At 41.2% G+C, this 22115-nt stretch overlaps 1 protein-coding gene across 1 annotated transcript in view; it reads right to left on the reverse strand.

Annotated features, from left to right (window-relative positions):
- Positions 1-2781: 2781 nt before the first annotated feature.
- Positions 2782-22115, reverse strand: part of SI (sucrase-isomaltase) — an 85480-nt gene continuing 66146 nt past the window's right edge. Inside the window, exons 22-25 of the mRNA XM_029048754.1 lie at positions 18171-18259; positions 13050-13099; positions 7981-8145; positions 2782-3286 (exon numbers count right to left, since the gene is read on the reverse strand). Coding sequence (XP_028904587.1) covers positions 3224-3286; positions 7981-8145; positions 13050-13099; positions 18171-18259 — 367 coding nt within the window. The 3' untranslated portion in view covers positions 2782-3223. The remainder of the gene's footprint in view (positions 3287-7980; positions 8146-13049; positions 13100-18170; positions 18260-22115) is intronic.

Here is a 22115-nt window from a genome sequence, read left to right on the forward strand (position 1 = left end):
TACAGCCCAGTCTGCACACTTTGGTCTTCTACTCCCATCTTATTCCCTGTGCCCTGATGCTGTCTATCCCACCCTGATCCCTTCCCCATCTAACATCCTCCCCCTAGCCTAGAACTCCCTTTCCCTCCTTACATGCCAAACCAATAAACTCCCCCCCTTCAAAGCTTTATTAAGGTGACATAACCTCCAAGATGCCTTCCCTAATTAAGCTCTCTATTCCCCAGATCCCTGTCCCTTCTGTACCATCTGTGCACTAGGATCTGTAACTTTTGAGCACTTGATATTCATTCCACCCTCAACCCCACAGTATTTATATGTGTATCTATAATTGAAGACCTTAAGAAGCAATGTGGCTTAATGTAAAGAGCACGGGCTAGGGAATCAGTGGTGGACCGGCTCCACCACTTGTCTGTTGTGTGACCATGGGCAAGCCACTTAACTTCTCTGTGGCTGTTACCACATCTGTAAAAAGACTGTGAGCCCTATGTGGGACAACCTGATTACCTTGTATCTACCCAAGCACTTGAAACAGTGCTTGGCACACATAGTAAGTGCTTAACAAATATCATAATTACTATTATTCTTTTTATTATGTATTTACATTGATGTTTGTCTCCCATTTTAAACTAAAAGCTTGTTGTGGTCAGGAACTGTCTCTCATCTCTGTTATATCTTTCCTACTGTACACAGTAAGTGCTTAATAAATACCACTGATGATGATGATAATAAATCAGGTTCCAAAAGGGAGTCACAGTTTAATTGGAAGGGAAAAAGTTGTTGAATTTCCATATTTCAAATGAGGGAACTGAGGCACAGAAAAGATAAGTGACTTGGCCAAGGTCACACAATGGACAAGTGGTGGAATTGGGATTAGAACCCAGGTCTCTGACTCTGTGGCCCAGGATCTCTCTACTAGGAAACTCCATAGAGAAGCAGCATGGCATAGTGGATGGAGCATGGGCCTGGGAGTCAGAGGGTCATGTGTTCTAATCCCAGCTCTGCCACTTATCTGCTGTGTGACCTTGGGTAAGTCACTCAACTTCTCTGTGCTTGTTACCTCATCTGTAAAATGGGGATTAAGAGTGTGAGTCCTGTGTGGGATAGAGATTGCATCCGACCTAACTTGTACCTACCTCAGGGCTTAGAACAGTGCTTGGCACATAGTAAGTGCTTAACAAGTACCATAGTTGTTGTTATTATCATCATCCCCTTTGCATCTGCTAGGACAACCTTCACTGTCTTCAAAGCCCTACTGAATTCATATCTGCTCCAAGAGACCTTGCCAGTCTAATATCTCATATCTCCACTCTATTCTCTTTCCCTTCTGCATCAACTTATCCCCTATGCACTGTTACTCACCCCACCCCTAATCCCACAGCACTTATGTATTTAATGTTGTACTCTGTCCCTTTTACTCTTTGAATTCATATTAATATCGGTCTCGCCTATTGGATTATAAAAACCTTGAAAGAACAGATCATGTCTACTCGTTTGTATTCTCCCAAGTAATAATAATAATGGAAGTATTTGTTAAGTGCTTACTATGTGCCAGGCACTGTACTAAGCACTGGGGTGGATTCAAGCAGGTTGGGTTGGATGCAGTCCCTGTCCCTTGTGGGGCTCAGTCTCAATCGCCATTTTACAGATGAGTGAGCTGAGGTCTAGAGAATTGAAGTAAGTTGTCCAAGGTCACACAGCTGGCAAGTGGCAGAGTCAGGGTTAGAATCCATGACCCTCTGACTCCCAGGTCCGGGCTCTATCCGCTACTCAATGCTGTTCTGCACATAGTAATCTTTCAATAAACATGATTAATTGATTGTGGTGCATGGCACTAGACCTGTGGGAAATGCAGAATAAATAAATGATGCAGGCCCTGCCGATATGAAGCTCACATTTTAATAGGAAAGATAGACATTTTACAACTTAGTAGGCAAAATAAATAATTGAATAAGAAGCATACCAAAGTGCTTAGAATGGCAATACATAAATTTGAAGTGCGAGAGTTGGCTGTTGGATTGTTGTGGCTTATGGTTCTGGGACTAGAGCTCTATTGGAATTTATTGATGGTCATAGAGATGTCCTTTAACTAGAAAGTGATACTGTCTATAGCACTATAACATCACCTAACCTCTTATCCTTATACCTGTAAAGCCTTCTCGATTTTAGCTGGTGAACAGTATAATCACTGACAGACCCCAGAGACAAAAAACACAACACTAAAGTTGAACCTTTTTATTCTTGTTTTAATGAAATATTTTGTGACAGGGAAAAAGGTCATTCAGTTTCCAGGTCTCACCATCCTGAATAGACCCCAAGGACATAGTCAATTATGTATATCATAAGAAATGAAGCAGGCGAGGACAAGGATTAAAGAACATAAAATCAAATGTTATCTATTGGACATGGCTGGGTCTAAGGGTGTTCACTGAGATAGACTAACAGTTGATACATATGAGTGTGTAGTTTCCACACAAAACAGTGAAATAAGCTATGGAAAATGGAAGAAAGGTATGTTTGGAGAAGGGAAAAGAGGGAAGAAAGGGAGAAGTGTTTTAAGAAGGGGACAGTGGATAGGGGAGAAGGGATGTTGTGGCTCAGTGGAAAGAGCCCGAGCTTGGGAGTCAGAGGTCATGGGTTCGAATCCCAGTTCTGCCACTTGTCAGCTGTGTGACTGTGGGCAAGTCGCTTAACTTCTCTGGGCCTAAATTCCCTCATCTGTAAAATTGGGATTAACTGTGAGCCTCATGTGGGACAACTTGATTACCCTGTATCTACCTCAGCGCTTAGAACAGTGCTCTGCACATAGTAAGTGCTTAACAAACACCAGCATTAACATAAAGGGGAGGAAAGAGGATGGGTAGAAATGAGGCACAGGTGGGAGGGATGTGAAACATAGTGAGCTGAGCTTAGGGTTGAAAGTGGGAGAATATGTGAATAAGACACAGATGAGACTTAGCCTATTTTAGGAAATGCTCCCTAACTTTAACATCATTCATGCTTTTGAGGTATGATTAGGGAAGGCAGAATATTCCCCAGCCACCCAACTATGTTCATGGTTGTCCATTCTCCATACTCTTCTCAGGACCAATCACAGCACAGACCAGAATTGTCAGCGCTTCATTTGAGAAAGGATTAAACATTTGTAGACTGAACTTGAAAATGTTGTGTCTCTGAAGAGATTTGATATGCTTCAGCTGCTTGCTGTTGATTGGTAAAGACCCCTCTAATTCCATTCTACTGAATAGGATGTTCCTAGGTCAAGACTGAGTCCATTTATAAGGAAAACCTATGAAAGAAAAAAGCACACAATAACATCATTAAATCTATTCAAGATTGTTGCCTTCAAAGCCCCAGTTTCCTATAATTTTATGAAAGACATCTGTGGTCAAGGCTTCCCATTCTTATATCCTTAATTTCAAGGGTATTTCACAGGGCTATGGCAATAAAGAGGAGTCATGAATGTTTGAAACCCCTCCTCAAGTGCTGAGAATTCTCCCCGTGTCTGGCCCATCCTCCTAAAGAAGAGAAGCAGGAATATGCTACTGCCCAGGGCCTATCTTTAGCTCCACGCCTGTAGCAGTAATTGCTTATAGCAGCACGGTGTAGTGGATAGAGCATGGAGCCTGGGAGTCAGAAGGACATGGGTTTTAATCCTGGTTCCACCACTTGTCTGCTGTGTGACCTTGGGCAAGTCACTTCACTTCTCTGTGCCTCAGTAATCTCATCTGTAAAATGGCAATCAAGAATGTGAGCTCCACCTAGGACAAGGACTGTGTCCAACCCAATTTGCCTGTATCCTCTCCAGTACAGTGCCCAGCACAGAGTGAGAGCCTAACAAATACCTGAACTATTGTTATTATTATTATTATTTAGAAACAGCATGGTCTAGTGGATAAGCACTGGTCTAGGAGTCAGAAGGATCTGGGTTCGTGGATCAGTGGAAAGAGCCTGGGCTTGGGAGTCAGAGGTCATGGGTTTGAATCCTGGCTCTGCCACTTGTCAGCTGTATGACTGTGGGCAAGTCACTTCACTTCTCTGTGCCTCAGTTCCCTCATCTGGAAAAATGGGGATTAACTGAGAGCATCTTGTGGGACGAGCTGATGACCCTGGATCTCCCCCATGCTTAGAACAGTGCTCTGCACATAGCGTTTAACAAATACCAACATTATTAACATGATTATTAGTCCCACCTTTGCTGCTTTTCTGCTGTGTGACCTTAAGCAAGTCACTTAATTGTTCTGTGACTGTTACCTCATCTGTGAAATGGGGGACATAGACTGTGCCCAACCTGATTACCTTGTATCTACCCCAGTACTTAGAGTGCCTGGAACATAGTAAGCACTTAAGTACCATAACAAAAAAAAATAAATAAAAATATATAACTGTAGGGGTATTTGTTGATGGCTGGTTGTCCAATATCTCAAATTAGCATTCTGGCCGCCCTGCCAAGGAAGGCTTCAGAATTCATTAGAATTATACAAAAAGCATGTGCCAAGAAAGCTGACTGGACCTGCTTCAGATATCCTATGGGGCCAAACTAATTCTTTTTTACTCAAGGAACCGGTCAGTTTTGGAGAAGGCCTTGAGAGTCTAAATGGAGCCTGATCCAGCTGAACTATTGGAATGGGCCTGGAAATTCAGGGATTCTCCAGATCAGCAGCAGCAATGTTAGAGAGTAACAATCCCTGATGTCTTCAAGCTTCCCTGAGCTGAACCCTCCTACCTTCAGGCAGAGCCGGACCAAGAGCTTCTGTAGGATGTAGGGCTCCAGAGGCACTTAATAATAATAATAATAATGTTGCTATTAAGTGCTTACTATGTGCAGACCACTGTTCTAAGAGCTAGGGTAGATACAGGGTAGCAGGTTGTCCCATATCAGGCTCACAGTTAATTCCCATTTTACAAATGAGGTTACTGAGGGACAGAGAAGTTAAGTGACTTGCCCACAGTCACACAGCTGACAAGTGGCAGAGTTGGGATTCCAACCCATGACCTCTGACTCCCAAGCCCGGGCTCTTTCCACTGACCCACACTGCTTCCCATCATAATCATAAGGACCTAACCAATACCACTACTGGGGCAGACCAGTGCTCCATGAAGCCCAGTAATCTGTCTCCAATATTGGTATTGGGGTGTTTGAAAGAACAGGGCACTGACTGTCCTTGATATTCATTTTGTTGTTTAGGGCTGTGCTAATAATCAACTTTTCTCTCTGTAACCCTGACCTTCCTTCTAATAACTAATTATTCAAAGTCAGTTTGGGGAGTGACCAAAGAAAGCAAGCATCCAGGGATGGCAATTTTTAAAGGCTGAAAATTTGGTGCAGCTCATTCACTCAGAACTAGCTTTAGGAGTGGGGTGCCAGAAAGCCACCAAATTAGCCTGTTCTTCTTCATGACCCAGATTTCAAAAGGCTTGAGATGAGCAAGGGAATGTTAGTTCATAAGTATTTGGGTCTAACTGAGCAGTATCAGGCAAACAATATTTTCCTTGCTTGGGAAGAATTTAGAGAGGGAGTAGGATTTAAAATTTTCTTCTCCAGGAGATAAGCCTCTTTCCCACTTGAACTCTGGGATTTGTCCCTCTCTGCAATCAATGGTTTCAAGGCCCACTTGCTACTCCAGTCTGAATCTGAGGCACTTAAATACTGCAGCATGGCCTTGTGGAGAGAAGCATGGGCCCGGAAGTCAGAAGGAACTGGATCCCAGCTCTGCTACTGGTCTCCTGTGTGACCTTGGGCAAGTCACTTCATTTACCTCATCTGTAAATGGGGATTAAGATTGTGAGCCCCATAGGGGACAGGGACTGTGTCCACCCTCATGACCTTGTATCTACCCCAGCACTTACTACAGTGTCTGGATCATAGTAAGTACTTAACAAATAACATAAAACAAAAGCAAAACTGCAGGAACCATCATCATCACTACAGCTAAGCCATAACATTAAAAATGTGGCTCTCAGACTCAACCAAGCCAAACAAAGCCGCCTGATTCTGACAAATCAAGAAAACAGCTACTTTTCTATTGACAAAGTTCCCTGGAAGAATGTGAATGAAATGAAAGTGCCCCTGGATGAAGTAATAACGATAATGATAGCATTTGTTAAGCGCTTACTATGTGCCAAGCACTGTTCTAAGCACTGGGGGAGATACAAGGTAATCAGGGTGTCCCATGTAGGCTTGCAGACTTCATCCCCATTTAACAGATGAGGGAACTGAGGCCCAGTGAAGTGACTTGCCCAAAGTCACCCAACTGTCAAGTGGTGGAGCTGGGATTAGAACTCACGACCTCTGACTCCCAAGCTCCAGACACTTTTCACTGAGCCACGATCAGGACAGGCTTCCCACAGGTGACCAATCTTCCTTTCAGGGTGGATTAATAATAATAATTGTATGTTATTTTATAATTATATATTACAGTAATAATTATAATTACATCATTATCATTATGGTACTTGTCAAGCATTTACTACCAGTAATTTTTTTTTAATATTAATATGTTTCCCCCTCCCCCAAACTGTAAGTTCATTGTGGACAGAGATGTGTCTGTTTATTTTGGTATTATACTCTCCCAAGTGCTTAATACAGTGCTCTGCACATAGTAAGCACTCAATCAGTACAACTGAATGAATTAATGTACCTAGAACTCTTCTAAGCGCTGAGGTAGAAAACAGTTAATCTGATTGGACACAGTCGCTTTTCCACATGGGGCTCACAGTTATAATCCCCATTTCATAGATTGCTGGTGGTCATGCATTCAGTCAGTCAATAAGCATGGGTCATTGGAAAGCGCCCGAGCTTGGGAGTCGGGTCATGGGTTTCAATTCCAGCTCTACCACTTGTCAGCTGTGTGACTGTGGGCAAGTCACTTAACTTCTCTGAGCCTCAGTTACCTCATCTATAAAATGGGGAACTATCTCACCATCAGTCCCTTGTCCAAGTCCTGCCTCTGGCCTGGAATGCCTTCCTTCCTCAAATCTGACAGACAATGTCTCTCCCCCTATTCGAAGCCTTATTGAAGGCACATTTCCTCCAAGAAGCCTTCCTTATGTCCCCCTTTCCTCTTCTCCCACTCCCTTCCGTTTTGCCCTGACTTGCTCCCTTTGTTCATCTCCCCTCCCAGCCCCACAGACCTTATGTCCATATCTGTCATTTATTAATTTATATTAATGTCTGCCTCCCCCTCTTGACTGTAAGCTCACTGTGGGCAGGGAATGTCTTTTATTGTTCTATAGCACTCTCCCAAATGCTACAGTCTCTGCTCACAGTAAGCACTCAAATATGATTGAATGAATGAATGAATGCAGCAAAATAATACATAAGTTGTGCATAACCACACAACCAGTGAAGGAGCTCTGCATGGGGATGAGCCTCAGTTTAGTCTCTCCAATGGGTGCACTAATTGGAATCCAACTCTGGGAAATAAAATATTGAATAATAATAATTGTGCTATTTGTTAAATGCTTACTGTGGGCCAAGCACTGTTCTGAGCTCTGGGTTAGATACAATCAGGTTGTTCCACATGAGGTTCCCAGTCTTGGTTCCCATTTTACAGATGAGGTAACTGAGGCACAGAGGAGTGAAGTGGCTTGCCCGAGGTCACAGAGGAGACAAGTGGCAGAGCCGGGAGTAGAACCCACTTCCTCTGACTCCCAAGCCCATTCTCTTGCCATTAGGCCATGCTGCATCTCTAAAGGTATTTGTTAAGCGCTTACTATGTGCCAAGCACTATTTTAAGCACTGAGGTAGATACAAGGTAATTAGATTTTCCCACGTGGAGCTCACAGTCTTAATCCCATTTTACAGATGAGGTAAATGAGGCATAGGGAAATGAAGTGACTTGCCCAAGGTCAGCAGACAAGTGGTGGAACTGGGATTAGAACCCACATCCTCTGACTCCCAAGCCCACACACTTTCCACTGTCATGGTGCTTCTCATTCACATTTTCACATTCACATTCATATTTCATTCACATTTTGTACCTTTGTTGTAGGATTATAGCTCTCATGGTGAGAGGATGGGACTATTGTTTCATTTGTCTTCACTGTAATATTAGTCGGTTTAACTTCCATTCCAAGCATTCTAATTTCCTCAAATACTAAGTCATCATTGTATCCTTTGTTCAAAACACGGATGTCTAAACGATTCTGTAAATAAAAATAGGGATTACATATTACAAAGGCTGTTCATTTTAGAAAAAAATCTAAAGTATGAACTCCAAATATTCCAGTGGGAAAAAAAAAAGTTCTTTGGTCTAAGTCTTTCTCTTGTTCCTTTAACAAGGTGCTTAAGTTGTTCTTTCAAATAAGTGCTCTCAAAATAGTTACTGGTGACCTAGAGGGCCCAAATTGGTCCCTTGGTCACAATAACAGCTTTGGGTTGAGAACTGTGAGAGGTGGAACATCGGGGGGATGGGGAATGGGGAGAGATAGAGGATGGGGAATGGGAGCAGGGCTTTGTGGAGGGAGGGGCTTCCTTTTCTGGGTCCCTTTCTATTCTACAAGTACAGCAACTCCCTTGTGGAACTCATTCACTTCCATGGCTTCAACTATCACCTCTATGTGAATGATACCCAAATCTAGATCTCCACCCCGATCGCTCTCTCTCTCTGCAGTCTCTCATTTCCTCCTGCCTTCAAGACATCTCTACTTATATGTCCTCCCATTATCTCAAGCTTAACATGCCCAAAATAGAACTCCTTATCTTACCACCCAAACCCTGTCTTCCCCATGACTTTCCCTTCATTGCAGATGACACCACCATCCTTCCTATCTCACAAACCCATAAACCTGGCATTATCCTTGACTCCTCTCGCTCATTCAACCGATATATTCAATCCGTCACCAAATCCTGTTTCTCCACCTTCACAATAATGGTAAAATCCTCCCTATCCTCCCACTCTACACTGCTACCATATTAATACAATTACTCATCTTATCCCTCCTGGATTACTGCATCAGCCTCCTTGCTGACCTTCCAACCTATTGTCTCTCCCCACTCCAGTCCATACTTCATTGTGCTGTTTGGATCATCTTTCTACAAAAAATGTTCAAGACATGTCACCCTCCTCCTCAAAAATAATAATAATAATGTTGGTATTTGTTAAGCACTTACTATGTGTCGAGCACTGTTCTAAGCACTGGGGCAGATACTGGGTAATCGAGTTGTCCCACGTGAAGCTCAAGGTTAATCCCCATTTGACAGATGAGATAATTGAGGCACAGAGAAGTGATCTGCCCACAGTCACACAGCTGACATAGTGGCGGAGTTGGGATTTGAACCCATGACCTCTGACTCCCAAGCCCGGGCTATTTCCACCGAGACATGCTGCTTCTCTGTCTCCAGGGGTTGTCCATTCACCTCCATATCGAACAAAAACTCCTCGCCATTGGCTATAGAGCACTCTATCACCTTGCCCCCTCCTAATTCACCTCACTTCTCTCCTTCTACAACCCAAGGTACCCACTCCTCTCCTCCAATTTTAACCTCACTGTGGCTCTCTCATCTATCTCATCACCAATCCCTTGCCCAAATCTGATACCCAAATCTACATCTCCTCTCCTATTCTCCGTCCCTCCAGGCTCGCATCTCCTCCTGCCTCCAGGACATCTGCACCTGGATGTTCTCCCATCACCTAAAACTCAACATGTCCAAAACTGAGCTCCTTTGGGAGCTCCCTCCCAAACCCTGTCCTCTCCCTGACTTTCCCATCACTGTGGACGACACTACCATCCTTCCTGTCTAACAAACCTGCAACCTTGATGTCATTCTTGAGTCCACTCTCTCATTCACTCCACATATCCAATCCATCACCCAAACCTGCCGGTCTCACCTTCACAACATCACCAAGATCTGCCCTTTCTTCTCAATCCAAACTGCTTCCATGTTAGTACAATCACTCATCCTATCCCGACTGGATTACTGCACCAACATCCTTTCTGACCTCCCAACCTCCTGCCTCTCCCCACTTCCGTCTATACTTCACTCTCCTGCACAGATTATCTTTCTAAAGAAACGCTCTTGGCATGTCACCCCCCCCCAAAAAAAAAATCTTCAGTGGTTGTCTATAAACCTCCACATCAAGGAAAAACTCCTCGCTCTTGGCTTTAAAGCTCTCCATCACCTTGACCCTCCTACCTCATCTCCCTTCTCTCCTTCTACAGCCCAGCCAGCACACTCCGCTCCTCTGCCCCTAACTTCTTCACTGTGCTTCGTTCTCACATCTCCCACAATCAACCCTTGGCCCACAACCTACCTCTGGCCTTGAACACCCTCTCTCCTCACATTTGCCAAATTAGTACACTTCCCTAGTTCAAAGCTCTACTGAAAGCTCACCTCCTCTAGGAGGCCTTCCCAGACTAAGCCCCCCTTTTCCTCTGCTCCTTCTCCCTCCCCATTGCCCCGACTCCCTTCCTCTGGTCTGTTCCCCTCTCCACCCCACAGCACTTGTGTATTTATGTACATATTTATTATTCTATTTTACTAATGATGTGTATATATCTATAATTCTATTTATTTATATTGATGCTATTGATGCCTGTCTGTTTTGTTTTGTTGTCTGTCTCCTCCTTCTAGACTGGGGGTCCATTGTTGGGTAGGGATTGTCTTTACTTGTTGCTGGATTGTACTTTTCAAGCTCTTAGTACAGCATTCTACACAAAGCAAGTGCTCAATAAATACCATTGAATGAATGAATGTTCACATTCTGCCTCTGGCCTGGAATACCCTCCATTCCTTAAATCCGACAGACAATGATTCTCCCCTCTTTCACAGACTTAAGGCACACCTCCTCCAAGAGAGCTTCTCTGACTAGACCCTCTCTTCTCTCTCCCACTCCCTTCCGCATCTCTCTGACTTTCTTTCTTCTTCCCCAGTCCCAGCCCTACAACACTAATGTACATCTGTATTTTTTTTTAAATTTATATTAATGTCTTTCTCCCTACTGTGCCGCCAGACTCTAAGCTCATTGTGGGCAGGGAATGTGATTGTTTATTGTTACATTATACTCTCCCAAATGCTTAGTACAGTGATCTGCACACAGTAAGTGCTCTTTAAATATGACTGAATTAATCTATATCCATTTATGCATTTTGATATTCACTCCAGCCCCATCCTAACCAGATCATTTATATGCATAGTCTTATACTCTGCTCCTTCTCCTATCTGTAATTTATATTTATATTATCTACTCACTGTCTCCTATTATATTTTATTGTCTCCTTGACATTAGAGATTGCAAGACTGTAAGCTCATTGTGGGCAGGGAATGTGTCTGTTACGTTATCTTCTACAGTGCTCTGCATGTAGTAAGCACTCAATAAAAATACAATTGATTGGTTATTGTAACTGTATTGTACTTTCCCAAGCATTTAATGCAGTGCTCTGCAAATAGTTAACACTCAAATACCATCAATGAATTGATTTAAAATAAATCTAGTTAATCTACAGTACAGTTGATCTAGTTTCAATTTTTTTGTTGCATTTAACTAGATTTGTTTTAAAGGAAACAAGGAGTAAATAATGTATTCATACTAATGTCCATCTCCCCCTTTAAACTGTAAGCATGTTGAGGGCTGGGAACATGTCTACCAACTCTGTTCCATTGTACTCTCCCAAGCACTTAGTACATTGTTTTGTATATGGTACATGCTCAATAAATGCCACTGATGATGAAATTACAGTGAAATTAGAATTAGAGTAACTAAAATTTACCTCTTATCGTGCAAGGCCATTGGACATCATTAACTACAATACTTTGGAAAGGTTTTATAGAATATTTTAGACTAGTTTAGAATTTCTGTGACTTCATTCTTTTGTCTTGTCCCCAATGCTACTATTTTATCTTTCCTGCTATTTTATATAATATACTTCCCTGATCTTAAATTGTTCAAAGGTAGGAATGCATAATCACAAAATTGTTTTAACCCTGTGGTGCAGGGTCAAATATTTGTGTCCCAAATGAGTCCAATCAATCAATCCTAATTTTTGCAGACCCAATTTTTGTGTAATTTTAAAGTGCAGACATTCTACTAAGCACTTGGAAGAGTACAGTACAGTAAATGTTTGTTGTTGTTATTGGCAGTCTCAATCAATATACGAAAAGAGATTAGAAATTAGATAAAAAATTCAAAATATATCCCTTTCCTTAAGGCCTTTTTGCTATTCACCACAGCCCCATCCTACCAGATTATTTAAATGCATATAAATGATAGGTTCCATTTAATGATTCAGCTATTTTTTTTTAAATGACATCCATCATCATCAATGTTTCTTACTCGCAGAAATGACTAAATTTTAAACTCAGTGTTTATCGTCAGTAGCTGGGGCCCAAGTAAATCACTGACAGAAATTTCTTAGAGGGGTCAAAAGTTGCTAGTGACAAATTCTAATCCCTAATTATCACTTTTGTTGACTCAATATTTGGGATGCTTTGAGGAGAGTTTAAAAGTAGTTGCAGTAATAGTAGTAGTAATAATAATAATAAGGACATTTGTTAAGCGCTTACTATGGGCAAAGCATTGTTCTAAATGCTGGGGGAGGGGGATGCAAGGTGATCAGGTTGTCCTACGTGGGGCTCACAGTCTTAATCCCCATTTTACGGATGAGGGAAATGAACCACAGAGAAGTTGAGACTTTCCCAGAGTCACAGAGCTGGCAAGCAGCAGAGCGGTGATTAGAACCCATGACCTCTGACTCCCAAGCCCTTGCTCTTTCCACTGAGTCACACTGCTTCCCTTAGTAGAAGCAGCAGCCACAATAGTAGGAGTTGAATAGGTATATTATCAAATTAATGAATGTATTAAACTCATTAAGCCTGGCACAGAGTTGAAATTGGCATTGGTAATTAATCTTTGAACTACCGCTATTACCTAATTTCTGTCACTTGACGAAGAAATTCAGCCTAGATAGTTTTGAAACACACACGCTATTGCTCTAATTTAGAATTTGCTTTCAGAATTTAAAATGGGGCATAGAGTACTGTTCTTTGCAATCAGAACATGCTCAATAAATAACATTTATTCATTGATTCATCAACTGAAGAAAATACTTACATTAGAAACGGAGAAGTCTAGCAAGATAAAGGCTTTTTTTTCTATACTATCTGAAATAGGAAGAAAGTCATAAGTTATTCAGGAGCACTTGCAAGATTTGAAAAAAAAATAACTGTGCTAATTATAGACTCATTGTTAAAATATTGCTGAAGCAGATCACTTGATGTGAATTATATTTCTAATATTGACAAAACACTAAGCAAAGCTAAACAAATGACTTTCCCAATTTCCCAATTTGAGTGTCTTATTTTGATATTGCTAATTCCTTGTACTTAGCCATATCCATTTCCCTTCCATTTCCTACTTTACATACGGTCCCTTGGAAATTTCTTTTCCCTTGCCCAGCTAACTAATTTATAGGGAGCACACCTTTTCAAAGAGGTTGGTCAGCTTTCACAAATACTTCAAAAACCTCAAAATCTGCAACAGGAGTACACAGCTAACTCTCCTAATTTAAAGTTTTGATAGCAGAACAAAATTGAACCTAGCTAATGTGGTTAAGAAGAGTTTAGAATTGAATCGAGTATCTGGATTTTTTTTTTAAATATTTTTAACTAACATCAGTTCAGATAAGCAGTTTGCTGAAATAGAGAGGCTGCATTTTCAGATTCATTCTAAATCTTTCCATAGACCTGCTGCTGGTCCAGCTACTCTGGGATCAGGGGGCCTGGGTTTTTAGCCTGATTCCCCCTTGTAGCTAAGGTGGGAGAAAAGACTGTGCAGCACTTTTCTTGTGCTGCTATCTTTTCTACCTCTTTGTTTGTTGCATTTTGTGCCCCAGGGAGAATATGACCAGCAGGAATGAGAGAGTGGTGCCACTCAAGAAGCCTATTGCTCTGTAGACAATTTCCTGTCTACAGGTTCTCTGCCCTGCTGTCTCAGGCACCAAACTCAACTGTCCTTCCCAATGGGAGGCTCCATCACATGTCTTCCCAAAAAATGCATTCAGTGTGTCTTAAAATGAATAAGACACCAGTTGAAAAACAACTGGTTTGGGTTTTCTTGGTTCAAGTTGTTAATAGTAGTAATTGAAATACATTCATTCATTCAATCGATTGTATTTTTTTGAGTGCTTACTGTGTGCAAAGAACTGTTCTTAGCACAAGGGAGAGCACAGTTAAACATCAGACACATTCCCTGCCCACATAATAATAGTATTTGTTAAGCACTTAAGTGCCAAGCACTGACCCAAGTACTAAAGTAGAGACAAGATCATCAGGACTTGGACTTAAAGTCCAGGTAGGAGGGTGAACAGGTGTTGAAACTCCATTTCGAAGATGAGGGAACTGAGGCACAAAGAATTTTAAGTGATTTGCCCAAGGTAACATAGCAGATAAATGGCAGATTTGGAATTAGAACCCAGGTCCTCTGATTCCCAGGTGCGTGCTCTTTCTTCTAGGCCATACTGTTTAATTACTTTTTTAATGTAGACAAAGAGGAAGACTGTGGATGGGTAGGAGATGGGTAAGAGAGACAAGGGCTGGGAACATTCCTAGGGTGAATAGCAGAGATATAATTCCCATCTATGCCTGATAGGCGATCTATATGATTCAAAAAGTTTATTTCATATAAGGACTATGTAGACCTACATATATAGACCTATGTTTATGGACTTTTAGGTTGGAATCAGAAGTTGAGATTGTAAACTTTTTGATGGGTTTGTTAAGCATTTACTATGTGTCAAATACTCATCTAAACCCTGGGGTAGGTACAGGTCAATTAGGTCAGACAGAGTCCCTGTCCTGCATGGGGCTCATAGTCTCTGTAGGAGGATTAACAGGTTTCAAACCCCCATTTTACAGTTGAAAAAACTGAGGCACAGAGAAGTCAAGTGACTTGACCAAGGTCACACAGCAAGCAATTAAAATAATAGTGATTGTGGTATTTAAGTGCTTACTTTGTGCCAGACAGTGTACTAAGTGCTGGGGTGGATACAAGCAAATCGGATTGGACACAGTCCCTGTTCCATGGGGGGCTCACAGTCTCCATCCCCATTTTATAGATTAGGGAACTGAGGCCCAGAGAAGGGAAGCGACTTGCCCAAGGTCACAGCAGATAAGTGGCGGAGTCAGAATTAGAATCCATGAAATTAGAACCCATGACCTTCTGCCTCCCAGGCCCATGCTCAATCCACTTGTCTGCTGTGTGACCTTTGACAAGTCACTTCATTAGGCCTCAGTTACATTATCTGTAAAATGGGGATAGAGACTGTGAACCCCATGTAGGGCAGATAGTGTGTCCAACCTGATCTGCTGTTTATCTACCCCAGTGCTTAGAATAATGCTTGGCATGTACTGCTCAACAAATACCACAATCATTTTTATTATTATCATTATTATTATTCATACTTTCCACTTGGCCCAGATAGTAGGAAATCTCAGAGGCTGTACATATTAGAATACCTAGAACTTTCAATTGGATCAGTGGTGAAGTTCCTAATTCTGTATCAGAGACCTTAGACACTAGAATGGCCATTGTTGGCCCTTGTTTATGGGTATGAATAATCATGGCATTTGTTAAGTGCTTACTATGTGCCAAGTACTGTTCTAAGCACTGGGGTAGATACAAGGTTATCAGGTTATCTCACATGGGGCTCACAGTCTTAATCCCCATTTTACAGATGAGGTAACTTGGGCACAGAGAAATGAAGTGGCTTGCCCACAGTCACACGGCTGACAAGTAGCAGAGCCGGGATTAGAACCCACGTCCTCTGACTCCCAAGCCTGGCTCTTTCCATTAAGTCATGCTGCACAGTTGCCCCAACTCTGATCTAATGAGGGTAAAATCTCACTGGGTTCTAATAATTCCATGTCCGCATACTTTTTTAGTCCAAAAAAAGCTACAAACCAGGAAACACTTCTAGTTTTAAAAATATAATAGAATGTCATTTATAAACTTTAATGGTAGAGGAAGAACAATTTATAAACTGTTGTAAATTTATCAGGTAAGTGAGTAGTCAAATTAAAGGCAGAAGGGGTTCTAACTACATCGACATGTGGAAGAAATTCTATGTCTCTCACTATTTTTAGCCATATCCAGCATGGCTTTACTAATGGTTCTCTGAAAATCACTCTGACATATATTTAATAGCACATCTACTGTCAATCAATTGTATTTACTGAGTGCTTACTTGTGGACAACACTTTATTAAGCATTTGGGAGAGTACAATATAATGATATAACAGACAAATAATAATTAACATTTAAAACTTTTTTAATGCTACAAACTCAAACTATTATTTGTCCTCTTGATTCTCTTATCCGCTCCTACCTTAATCCTACCTTTTTCCCCAATTTTTTCTTTGTTCCACCCACCCACATTTGCCTTTCTTTTCTCATTGTGATCTATGATGGGTAGTTAAATTGGAAGGGCTGTCTTTAAATCATGACCTTTATTCTTAGACCATATCATTTTTAATGGACAAACCATAAACTAGGGTTCTTAACTACTGTTTTTTCTTAGGATTGAAAATGTGCTGCAAAAACACCTCCAACACACCCCCAAAACAATAAAACTATTGAACAATTTTCCTTAAATCTTCTTTTAAAAAGGCCTAAGAGTCTACTAAAAGATTGCCTGGAATAGTTTTGAAATAAATGTTCACTTCACGCTTGTTGTCCTAACACTGGTAATAAAAAGTACATTGACTTTACAATGACTACTAAAACTCCTTTTTTCTTTCACAACTCAGGATTTTAATCATTTTCTACCCAGTTTAATGTCCCTAGAAAGGAACCCTATCCCCCCAAAAAATAAAGGACAGCAGAACTAAGCATCTATTCAAGAACATGCCCACCTGGTCAGATTCTCCAGTTTCTTTCTACCTAATTCTCAACCAGGTGCTGGCAAGTGGAAAGTGCAAATAAGTCTTTCATATTGTTTGGTCCAGAGATCAACAAATTACAGGCTAAGGCAGTTTCTGGATCCGCAAAGGTACTAATGATTCTAGGCTTCCTTACCCTTCCTAACTCTCAGTAGCCATAGTTCTCTGTGTTTTAATATTTCACTTAAAAATTCAGGACAGCTGCAAATGTCTCTTTGTTTTGGAAGTGAAAGCTAGAGAAGCAGCATGACCTAGTGGGTAAAACGAGGGCTGTAGAGTCAAAATGACCTGAATTTTATTTCCGGCTCCACCACTCATTTGCTGGGTGAACTTGGAGAAGTAACTTTACTTCTCTGTGTCCTCAGTTACTTCATCTGTAAAATGGGGATTAAGACTGTGAGCCCCATGTGGGACCTGGACTGTGTTGTGTTCTATCTGACTAGCCTGCATTTACCCTAGCACTTAGGAAAGTGCCTGGCACAAATAAATGCTTTACAAGTACCATAAAAAAGGTTATACAACTATCTGTAATTTTTATGGTATCTGGGGTAGAAACAAGCTAATCAGGTTGGACACAGATCATGGCCTATATGGGGGCTTATTGTGTAATTTTCATTTTACATTTGAGGTAGCTGAGGCAATGAGAAGTTAAGTGACTTGCCCAAGGTCATGCAGCAGACATGTCAGAGCCAGGATTATAACTCAGATCCTTCTGATTCTCAGGGCAGTGATCTCTCTCTCTCTCTCCATATTTATATCACCTATATTTATATCCATGTCTATATAGAGATAGATCTATAGATAAGTCTAAGTATGGTGTTATAGGAAGTTGTCAAGCACCTCATTTAAAACAGAGCCTAAAATGTATCTTCCATTTTTTCAGATAAATTAATGATACGCCAGAGATAAATTAATGATACGCCAGAGTGCGTGTTCTAGAAATTTAAGGGCAGGGGATCATTGGTCAAAGGTGGGTGGACTTTTTTTCTCCCAAATGTCTTCACCAAACCCAGAGATCACCCTTACTGCCAGGTGATTATCACTTTATAACATAAAGACAATTGTCATATGCGTGGAGTAAGGGTGGATGAGGGAATGGGATGCAGTAAGGTTGACTCCTCTACAGCAGTCTATATACAACCTCAAATTTTCTCACTCCTTGTTTGTCAGGTAAAATGTTAGCTAGTAAATTGAAGTCTAAATACAATCAGGTCAAGGACTGAACAATTAATTAAATAAGCATACATATCACTACATTATGTGGTTTAATGGTTTTGTCATGATTAGAAAAATCTACCTTTGGTTTCTCCATCATCCCAGAATAAGTCTCCTTTTGCCAAACCATTTTCATCTAATGCAATTACAAGTCCTAAGGGATTTCTACGACTGTAAAAAAAAAAATAAAAAAGGAAAACAACAAAATGAGTATACAAACATTAAGGTGTATTTTCATCATTAACAGGTGCAAAAAATAAAACTATCCCACAAAAATCTATAAACTTCACATTGCATTCACTCTATTCATGGATGGACATGGACATTTCTAAAATCAATCTTAGCTTTTAATAAGAGTTTATCTTTTCAAGAATAAAGCAGTTATTCAAATGGGAAACTGCTTCTCTTTTTTTTTTTTTTTTAATCAGTAATTAAGTACTCAGAAACAAGCTAATCAGGTTGGACACAGTCCTTGTCCCACATGGGGCTCACAGTCTTAATCCCCATTTTAAGGAGGAGGTAAATGAGGCATAGATAAATTTAGTGATTTGCCCAAGGTCACATAGCAGACAAGTGGAGGAGCTGGAATTAGAACCCAGGTCCTTCTGACTCCCAGAAAATGCTGCTTCTCCTAACTATACCTAAAATAGAAGGTATGGTTAGGAGAAGAGCACAATAAAGTTCCCTTATAGTTCTGTTTTATAATAAATGTAAGTTATTTACCAAATACATAAAACAAAAATGTCCAAATGATACATATTTCTGAAATGGAAAAAAAAAAATGAGGGCCAATAATGCTCATCCTTACCTTCACTAATTGTCAGGTCTGATGCCCAAGAGTCAGAAAACAGTTGGTTTGCAATTTGTAATGTCAGAATTGGCTCAAATGTATAGTCTCAAATCAATGAAATAATCCTAGTGGTCAGTAACATCAACTTGGGATATTATGTATGGATAGAATTTCATCTTGTCAGTTTTAAATTAAATATTCAGAAGGTACAACTAGAATAAAGATTAATTGAATATTTTTGTTTGGAAAGGGTGACAACAAATTGCATCTGTCTATTGAAAATGAAATTATGGAGTGTTTCTCCTGACTCTGGTCTGTTTGGGAGGGGTTTTTATTTGTGGATGGGGGAAGATGAGCATTAAGTTGAAAATCCTTTATAAACGTTCATATAAATTAAGAATTTATTTATAGTGCAAATGCTAAGTTGTTTATCTCTGGGATTTTCATTTATTTTTGTCATCAATGGATTTTATTTAATTTCCTCCCTAGAGTTTTTTTTTTTTTTTAAGCTATAAACTGATTGAGAATCCTGGAATAACATTTCCCTCTTTGCAACCCCCCAATTTAATGTATATATGGCCCCATATATGAAAGTGCTTTAATCATTTACTTGTTGGAAACTGAAGAAATGCACTTCAGCAAAGGACTGGCATTTCATTCATTCATTCATTCATTCATTCATTCATTCATTCATTCATTCATTCATTCAATACTACTTATTGAGCATTTGCAGAGCTGTGTGCAGAGCACTGGACAAAGCACTTGGAAATTACAATTCAGCAATAAAGAGAGACGATCCTGTCCACAGTGGGTTTACAGTCTAGAAGGGGGGAAGACAGACATAAAAACAAAGAAACAGGCATCAATAGCATCAATACAAATAAATATAATTATTTATATATACAAATATATATATTTGTATCGATGCTATATATATATATCAAAACAAGTAAAAGGGCATTAATATAAATAAATAGAATTATAGATATGTACATATATACACAAGTGCTGTTGGGTGGGGAAGGGGGTAGAGAAAGGGAGCAAGTTGGGTGATTCATTCATTCAATAGTATTTATTGAGCGCTTACTATGTGCAGAGCACTGTACTAAGCGCTTGGAATGAACAAGTTGGCAACAGATAGAGACAGTCCCTGCCATTTGACGGGCTTACAGTCTAATCGGGGGAGACAGACACACAAGAACAATGGCAATAAATAGAGTCAAGGGGAAGAACATCTCATAAAAACAATGGCAACTAAATAGAATCAAGGCGATGTACATTTCATTAACAAAATAAATAGGGTAATGAAAATATATACAGTTGAGCTGACGAGTACAGTGCTGAGGGGGAGGGAAGGGAGAGGGGGAGGAGCAGAGGGAAATGGGGGGAAAAGAGGGTTAAGCTGCGGAGAGGTGAAGGGGGGGTGGTAGAGGGAGTAGAGGGAGAAGAGGAGCTCAGTCTGGGAAGGCCTCTTGGAGGAGGTGAGTTTTAAGTAGGGTTTTGAAGAGGGGAAGAGAATCAGTTTGGCAGAGGTGAGGAGGAAGGGCATTCCAGGACGACGGGAGAACGAGGCCCAGGGGTCGACGGCGGGATAGGCAAGACCGAGGGACGGTGAGGAGGTGGGCGGCAGAGGAGCGGAGCGTGCGGTGTGGGTGGTAGAAAGAGAGAAGGGAGGAGAGGTAGGAAGGGGCAAGGTGATGTAGAGCCTTGAAGCCTAGAGTGAGGAGTTTTTGTTTCGTGCAGAGGTTGATAGGCAACCACTGGATGTTTTAAGGAGGGGAGTGACATGTCCAGAGCGTTTTGGCAGGAAGGTGATCCAGGCTGCGGAGGTTGATAGGCAACCACTGGAGGTGTTTAAGAAGGGGAGTGATGTGGCCAGATCGTTTCTGCAGGAAGATGAGCCAGGCAGCGGAGTGAAGAATAGACTGGAGCGGGGCGAGGGTGGAGGAAGGGAGATCAGAGAGAAGGCTGACACAGTAGTCTAGCTGGGATATAACGAGAGACTGGAGCAGTAAGGTAGCCGTTTGGGTGGAGAGGAAAGGGCGGATCTTGGTGATGGGGAGAGGAGGGAGAGCTGAGGAAAAGGGGGGCTTAGTCTAGGAAGACTTTTTGGATTAGATAAGCCTTTGGTAGGGCTTTGAAGGGCACTTATAGCCCTTTAAAATAACTATTGCCAGTGAATGGGGAACTGAGGCCTAAACATATATATTATCAATATAGTTCATTCTCAGATTTCATTTTTGGGTAAGTTTGATTTATTATCAATGAGTATGTAATGAACTGTTCTCTCCATTCCTGTGATAATTTGCAACATTATTTTTCTTAGGCTTTGACAATTTCTCACTGTTCATACAACTTTTTAGCAAAAATGAATGTAATTAGCCTGCAGATAATTGAGAGACATGTTTTGAGATGATACATAGCAAGGTGTGAAGTACTGTAAAGATCTGAAGCTTTCTTATCCCTTAAAACAAGGTCTCTCTTACCACCCCATTACATTATTTAGAAGTCTACCATATTCTAATAGTCTTTCATTCATTCATTCATTCAATAGTATTTATTGAGCACTCACTATGTGCAAAGCAGTGTACTAAGCACTTCAAATATACAATTCGGCAACAGCTAGAGACAATCCATGACCAATGATGGGTTTACAGTCTAATCAGGGGAGAGAGACGGACAAAAACACAACTACATAATCACGATAAGTAGAATAAAGGGGATATACACCTCATTAACAAAATAAATAGGGTAATAAAAATATATACAAATGAGCACAGTGCTGAGGGAAGGGGAAGGGAGGGGGGAGGAGCAAAGGGAAATGGAGCTTAGCTGAAGAGAGGGGAAGGGGGAGGGAGCAGAGGGTGGATGGGGAGCAGAGGGAAAGGGGGGCTCAGTCTGGGAAGACCTCTTGGAGGAAGTGAGCTCTCAGTAGGGCCTTGAAGAGGGGAAGAGAGTTTGGCGGAGGTGAGGAGGGAAGGCATTCCAAGACAGTGGTAGGACATGGGCCAGAGGTCGATGGAGGGATAGGTGTGAATGGGGGACATTGTGGAGGTGAGTGGCAGAGGGGCGCAGTGTATGGGTTGGGCAGTAGAAAGAGAGAAGTGAGGAGAGGTAGGAAGGGAAAAGGTGATGGAGAGCCTTGAACCCCAGAGTGAGAAGTTTTTGTTTCGTGCAGAGGTTGATAGGCAACCACTGGATGTTTTAAGGAGGGGAGTGACATGTCCAGAGCGTTTT

Source organism: Ornithorhynchus anatinus, chromosome 1, assembly GCF_004115215.2.
Source record: "Ornithorhynchus anatinus isolate Pmale09 chromosome 1, mOrnAna1.pri.v4, whole genome shotgun sequence".
Classification (NCBI taxonomy): domain Eukaryota; kingdom Metazoa; phylum Chordata; class Mammalia; order Monotremata; family Ornithorhynchidae; genus Ornithorhynchus; species Ornithorhynchus anatinus.